The sequence below is a fragment of the Hylobates moloch genome, unplaced genomic scaffold (assembly GCF_009828535.3).
Source record: "Hylobates moloch isolate HMO894 unplaced genomic scaffold, HMol_V3 SCAFFOLD_2848, whole genome shotgun sequence".
NCBI classification, from domain to species: domain Eukaryota; kingdom Metazoa; phylum Chordata; class Mammalia; order Primates; family Hylobatidae; genus Hylobates; species Hylobates moloch.
In genome coordinates, this window is record NW_026655123.1 from 1 (window position 1) to 7,531 (window position 7,531).

General features: G+C 57.5%; 1 protein-coding gene across 1 annotated transcript; it reads left to right on the plus strand.

Moving 5' to 3' along the window:
• The first annotated feature begins 404 nt into the window (after positions 1–404).
• On the plus strand, positions 405–1,028 carry LOC116465064 (uncharacterized). The gene is given in 3 exon segments (XM_032148276.1): positions 405–576; positions 579–886; positions 888–1,028. Coding segments are annotated over 3 exon segments (621 nt in total).
• The last annotated feature ends 6,503 nt before the right edge of the window (positions 1,029–7,531 follow it).

The following is a 7,531-nucleotide window of genomic DNA, read 5'->3' on the forward strand; positions in this document are numbered from 1 at the left end:
TTGCAGTGAGCCAAGATCGCGCCACTGCACTCCAGCCTGGGCGACAGAGTGAGACTCTGTCTCAAAAAAAAAAAAAGGCAGCATCAGAAAACCGGAAACTGGGCTGGGTCCTCAGTGTGGCAGGCACTCCCGGGGTGCAGACAGGATGAAGGCAGCCTTCTCTGTGGTCATATGCGTGTAACGGCACCTTCTCTCTCAGGGCCTCCTCCCTCCCCGCGTGGTTTGGGGGCTGTTCCTGATAGCACAGACGCCCTGGTCACAAACACCTGCCTGCGTTGCTGACCACAGGCCTGGCCTGGAGAAACCCACACCCTCTTCAGGGAAGCGAGCAAGGGGCTTGGCAGTGCCTGAGGCCAGTGGGCTGGGGACTCACAGCCGGGACACTCAGGGTGGGTAGGGCGGGCATGGGGCCCCAGCATGGCACAGGGCCAGACCCACCCCCTCTTTGTCACTGGCCACATACTGCGGGGGGAGGGGCTGGAGGAACTGGGGCACCTGCATTTGGCCTGCAGGGAATCTGGGTCCCGCTGGCTGTGGGTGACCACAGAGGGCCACGTGGGCAGGGTGCATCCGTGGGCCCCCAGGCCAACCTCGTCAGGGTGGGAGGGGGAAGGGCCAGGAAGCCCCAGCCTGGACCAGGTACGGTGGGAACAGTCCACATGGGAGGGGCCAGAACCGTCTAGAAGACCCTGGCATACAGGTCTGCTGCAGCAGAGCCAGGAGGGCACGGGGGTGCCCACATCCAGGTCAGAGGCACCATGTGGTGCTCAGTCAGCGGTCAGGGTCAGGCCTGGTTGGTGGCACTGAGGACCCTGCAGGCTTGGCCCCACCTCTGGGAGCTGGGCTTCCTCCACATGGCCACAGCAAAGGCAGGGACCAGAGGGGACCAGAAGTGTGGGGGGCTGCACCCACCCTCTCCTTGCTGCTCCCCTCCCCCTTACCACCCCGTCCAACGATGTCCACGCAGATGGGAGGGTTGCGAGGGGCGTCCACACCTGGCCTGCAGTGGCTGCCCAGCTTCCTGCTAGGGAGATGGGGCCGGTGCTGATGGGGAACAGCTGTTGTGGGGGCAGCCAGAGGAAACCACGTTCCCGTGGGGTGAGCTCATGGTTTACGCGTTCCCCGCCAGATCCATAACATCCTGGGGGTAGAAGCGCAGAGGCTGAGCCCGCCCCCACCCCCGCTGAGCCTCCCCTGCTCTGACACCAGGGCAGCTCAGCCATCCTCGCTCAGCCTGCACCTCCTGTCCTGAAGCCCCCTCCTCCCTCCACTTGCTCTCCCTGTCATTTACTCCCCAGTCCCGACCCACCCTGCTCACCCCTGAAGCTTCTCTGGGTCCTGGACTCCGTTCTGCAGGCTGGACGCCTTCTCGACTGTCCGTGGAGCCTGCCCGGTCTCTGGGGGTGTTGAGTGAGGGGTGCCCCAGGAAGAACGTGTTGGAGACAGTGGACAGGGAAGCGTTTCTCACCCCTTAACTCACAGCAGCCCCACCGGGCGGGCACAACCATCACCCCAGCCACAGGTGTAGAAACTGAGGCACACAGACGCGATGTGGCTGCCCCTGTCTGGTAACTAGCAGCCGGGATTGGAGCCTGGGTCCAAGCTGCCTGTTCTTTCTTTCCTAGGCCGTGCGCCGTTTCTCCTGGAATAACTGGAGGTGATTCATGGAACCTGGAGGCTGGGCTTCAGGCTGGCGGGAGTGGCTCCGGACTGGGTCTTCTCCATGGCTCTGCTCCCCGCTCTCCTTGCTTGAGTAGTGGGGGCCCTGCGTCCTCTCATGCCCACCCCCACCTTTCTCGCCAAATTGTTAGAGGCTTTTGTCACCTGGAGGCGCCGTTCCTGCCAGCTCCGGCCCCTTCTCCTGCGATGACGTTGCCCTGTCTCTGCTGCGCCGAGACCGTGTTCCAGCCAGGCCAGGCCCTGACCAAGGGCTAACCACAGAATGCACGTGGCAACACCGGCCACGTCTCACATGTGGTCTTGGAAAACATGGTCTCTCCTCTCCTGCCCCGGCCCCGGCCCCTCCTGCCAGCTGGACGTGGGCATTTATGCACCCGGTGGAACCCCGCAGCCAGGAAACATGCCTGGAAGGCTAGAGGAGAGGCGTGATGGGGGGGACCCCACGTGTGGCGACAGAGCAGCACACCCAGCTATTCTCAGCCACCATGTGGGAGAGAAATGACGCCTCCGTGGAGCTCCCCATGGCCGGAGCTGCTCCGTACAGCATCCTAACCTTCACCCCAGCTGCTCAGTTGCCAAAGGGAATATTTTGACTCCCTTGTTTTTAATTTCCAGGTGATTATTGCTAGAGGAGTGGGAAGTTACTAATTTTTGTATATTTATCTTGTATTAAATTTTTTTACTGATTTTTAATTTTAAGATTTTTTGAGATGGAGTTTCACTCTTCTGGCCTAGGCTGGAGTGTAGTGGTGTGATTTCGGCTTGCTGCAACCTCCGCCCATGGGTTCAAGCGATTCTCGTGCCTCAGACCCCCGAGTAGCTGGGATTACAGGCATGCACCACCACGCCCGGCTAATTTTGTTTTTAGTAGAGACAGGGTTTCACTATGTTGGTCAGGCTTGTCTCAAACTCCCGACCTCAGGTGATCCGCCCACCTTGGCCTCCTAAAGTGCTGGGATTACAGGCGTAAGCCACTGCACCTGGCCTGATTTTTAATTTTTAAATGAGGGGGCAGAGGCATAACTAGGTTTACAATCATGTCATCAACAAAATAAATTGTCTTATTTTTCTGATGTTTGTGCCATTTATTTGTTTTTTTATTAAGTTTGCCAGAACCTTCGAGAAAATGCTGGACAGTTATGACAGCAGCAGGCCCCACGAGTCGACCCTGGATTTGTGACATTTGTGTTTTCCACATATAACGATCTTGGTCACTATTGTGGACCGAGACTTTTGCGCTTTTTTCTATTTTACTAGAAATAGTGCCTTTATTCATAACGATTGCTGAATTTGGTCAATTTTCTTTTCAGTACCTGTCGATGGGGTTCTCTGAATTTTCTGTGCTAATTGGCTAATGAAATGACGTCTCTGATCGCTGGGCTGCCCTCGTAAGCCTGGCCTTCATCTGCTTGGCCATAACACCATGCTGCCGACGCTGCGTTGGGTCCTATTTGCTGTTCTCTTGTGTAGAATCCACCGACGCTGCATTGGGTCCTATTTGCTGTTCTCTTGTGTAGAATCTGCCGAGGCTGCGTTGGGTCCTATTTGCTGTTCTCTTGTGTAGAATCCACCGACGCTGCATTGGGTCCTATTTGCTGTTCTCTTGTGTAGAATCTGCCGAGGCTGCGTTGGTTCCCAAAGTGATATTTGTCTATGGTTTTCTCTTTTTGTTCCACATCAGGTTTTTGAATTAAATTATCCTGGTTTCATGAGACGAATTACAGAGTTTTCCATCCTTTCATGTCTTGGGAAGGTTAAAGTAACCCTGGGATGACTTTCTTTCCATGGAAGGTGAAGTCATCGTCAGCTGCGGACATCTGCTCCTGGTGCCTCCTTTCCTGGCTCAGCTCTCGCCCTCTCCAGTGCCTCGTGCTCATCTCTGCGTGGTGCTGCTTGTACAGAGTCATTCTGGACTTTACACCCACGGCAACGTGGCTGCTGCAGGTTTCGAAGCAGCTGCCCCGGCTGAGCGGGCTGTCTCATCATTCCTCCAGCCTCTTCCGTACTGGGGTCTCCTTCTTCCTAATCATGTGTGGGTTTTTTTATTTCAATGCACAAAAATTCTAAATAGAGATAGTCATTTATTTAGTTAGTTTTATTTTTTTTTTTTTTTTTTTTGAAACAGAGTCTCACTTTATCACCCAGGCTGGAGTGCAGTGGCACGATCTCAGTTCACTGCAGCCTCCACCTCCTGGATTCAAGCAGTTGTTCTGCCTTAGCCTCCCGAGTGGCTGGGACTACAGGTGTGCACCAACACGCCCGGCCGATTTGTGTATTTTTGCAAAGACAGGGTTTCACCCCGTTGGCCAGGATGGTCTCAAACTCCAGGCCTCAAGTGATCTGCCCACCTCAGTCACCCAAAGTGTGGGCATTACAGGCGTGAGCCACCACGCCCAGCTTAGGCAGTCATTTCTTGATGCAGCTTTTGGGCTGGCCAAAGGGATTTTATTTTATTTCTTTCAGAAAAACAATCATTTCTCCTTTTTACTTATTTGTTTTCTACTTCATTAATTTCTGGCTTTATCTTCATAATTCTCAGACTTTTTAAAATGCACTTTATTGTTCTCATTCTAGTTTCATAGGGTGGCACAAAGTCCCTCTTGTTTATTTTTTCCTCTAAAAAACAACAGCTGTGCTGGGGGTTCTGGGCGCTGCATTAGCTGTCGTCGGCGCTGGATCGGTATTTGTGGTATCTCGGCTTTTCGGAGAGCGCACGTTCAGATTTAATATCCTGATTTACCCAAGGGCTACCCGGAGTGTGTTGGTTTCTAAGTTTTTGGGGGAAGAGGTGGCAATTTCCATTCGTTATTTTACAATTTTTTGGATAATAGGATCATTTAAATTATTCTACTTTTTAATTCCTTGAGGTTTTCTTTGCAGCCAATACACAACAGACATGTCAGAACGTTTGGAAGCTCTGTTTCCCGTGAGGAACGTTCAGAAGCGCCGTTTCCCATGAGGGACGTGAGCATGACCATCCATATTGATCTGTCTGCATTTTTCTGTTGCCACTAGACCTAATTACGGAGAGAGACACACGGAGGGAGCTCCTGTGACCCTCAAGTCCCCTCATCGCGTCCCCTTCCAGTTGGCTTTCCGAGTTAGCTCCCATGTTTGGCCCATGGAGGTTTATGTCTTCTATCTCAGTCATCGTCCCCGCCACATGCCCACCCAGACATGCTGACACCACCGGCCCTACTCAGCCCTGCTTCCTCTCCCCTTGGCCTCAGCTTGATGTCAGGGGCATCTGCTCTGACTCAGGGGCAGTGACTGACTTCCTTCCAGTACCTTCTCTGGATAATAAGTATGGATGACATACCTTCTAGTGTCTGCTGTCACGCTTACCGGTGACATTTCTGGGCTAGTTTGTGATGCCTGGGATGGAGCCGTCTCCCTGGTGATCCTGGATGACGTTTCACTGTCCCCTGCTTCTGGTGGCACAGATGAGAACTCCAGGCCTCGTGCTCTCTCTGCTGGCACACACGTCTTCCCTCCACGCTGGCTGCACACCTGCCCATGGGGTTTCTGCAGGAGAGGAGACAGCCAGAGGCCCAAGTGGGGTGTGTGGCAGGCAGGCAGCAACCCTGCTCACCGCAGCGGCCTCTGCTCTGCGTCTTGGGAGTAACCCTGGTCACCTGGCGGCCTCTGCTTTGCTTCTCAGCGCTGCCTGGTGTGACCCCCAGGGTGTTGGTCGGCATGAGGCCACAGAGCTCACGTGCACTTCCCGCAGCTGCTTCCACGGCATAGATGAGAGGTTCCCATGGACCTTACACGACCTCTAGACTTGCAGACACCTGTGCTGTCAGACAGAGGAGGCTGAGGCTCAGAGAGGCACAGTCACCTTCTTGAAGATGCACAGCCGTGAGTGAAGCAGCTGGGATTTCTCCTGGTCTCTCTGACCCTAGAACACATGGCCTCTTGGTGTGCCCAGTAAGAGACGTTAAAGAAGGGCCTCCCCCATGAGCCCTGACTGAGGCGGGGTACTAGGCACCCCGTCGATGTGCTTTGTGGTTCACAGGGGAGAGGCAGGGCCTGTCGGGGGGCGGCAATGGGGCAGCCAGAGGGGGCGGTCCTGGCCTGTGTCAGCCTCCTTGAGGGGAGGGTGCCAGGAACTACCTCATGATCTTCTATTCTCACGTAAGCCACAGGACCCCAACCCAGCTCCCCACAGCAAAGGCGAAGTCACCAACTCAACAAGGCACGTGGCCAGGTGTGCGGCTCACGCCTGCAATCCCAGCACCATGGGAGGCCGAGCAGGAGGATGGCTCGAAGCCAGGAGTTCGAAACCAGCCTGGGCAACACAGCGAGACCGCTCTACAAAAATAAAAAAAATTAGCTGGGTGTGGTAATGCACACCTGTAGTCCCAACTACTTGGGAGGCTGAGGTGTGGGCATCTTGGGGGCCGGGGGTCTCTGGGGGTGGGGGGTCCTGGGGCGGGAGCGTCCCAGGGCTGCGGGCCACGACCAGGCTTTGCGCCTCTGCCTGCTGATGGCCCTGGGGCTGTGATGGCGATTTTGCACGGAGCCCACCCTCCAGCCCCGCTTGCGGAGGGCTACTCGGGAGGGGCTGCGGCAGCGCCTACCCACATGTGGAGCCCGGGATGCAGCCCCCACCCGCCCAACCTCTGGAGCTGTGCCTGGAGAGGCGGGGGGTTCAGGTGCCATGGCAGCCTCCAAGGGGCTGAGGACTCGGGGAGGGTGCTGGAAGCTGGCCGGCTTCTGAGGGACCTCTGAGGGGCAGGGGGCCTCCAGGGCCACCAAGCTGGTGCGCCCACCGAGGGGCCAGGGGGCCGGTCCTGCTGCCTGCGGGAGTAGTGGATGGGGGAGAGTGAAGTGGTTCCTGCGAGGCCGGCCACACACCAGCGAGGCCCGCCCTGGGACCGCAGGAGATGCGGGAGTGGGACATTGAGTCACGGGCACCAGCCTTGGGCCATCTCCAGAGGACGGCGGTGGCGGCAGAGCCCAGCAAGAGGTGCTGCCTGGGGCGCCCTCCCTGTGGTCCTGAGCCCTGAGCCGCCAGCTGTGAGGTTGGAGCCGCCGGCTGTGGGGTTGGAACCGCCCGCTGTGAGGTGAGGGCTCTGCCAGGCAGCCCCCGCTGAGTGAGTGTTTTTCCTTCCACTGACTCTGGCCCCAGGCCAGACTTGCAAACGTTGACCCACATTCCCCCTGCACCCGGCAGAAACTAGGCCACCAGCGAGGCTGGGGAGGGTGTCCCGGCAGCGGGGCCAGCTCAGACTTTCCGGGCTGGGGAGCAGGTCCTGAGGGCCAGAGCAGGGGGGCTCTTCCCAGGGCCTCCGGCGCAGCTGGCCCAGAGAAGAGGACGGAGCCCACCCGGGCCAGGAAGAAGCTAAGCTGGGCAAGCCGTCCTGTCCCACACAGCCCTGCCTGCAGCCCGCGCCACCAGGGCCCGGCTTCCCCGTTTCTTCCCACTCACCCTGCAGGGCACTGCCAGCTGCTCCATCCGGCCCTCCAGGCCTGGGGCCGTCGCTCTCCCCTGGGGGCTGGTCCCAGGCCTCCCACCCTGGGGCTCGGCTCCTTGAACCACCTCTGAAGTGGTCCCTCTATCGGGACCTGCTGGTTGAGCCCTATTGTTCCTTTTTCCTGCCACCCTGACTGGGCCACCTCCCAATGACACGGCCTTGGTAGAAGAGGCCCGGACACCTCGCTAAAGACCCTTGGAGGAGCCCATTTGCCGTCGTGGGGCTGGGGTGGAGGGAGGCCAGCTGGAGGGTGTCTCTCTCCCCATGGGCACTGCCTGCTGTGCCCAAAGTCTGGCTGCAGCTCCCCGGAGACATCCGGTGGGACCTCTGGCAAGGCCACCTTCAAAGCTTGTGGCTGCCGGGAAGGTGGG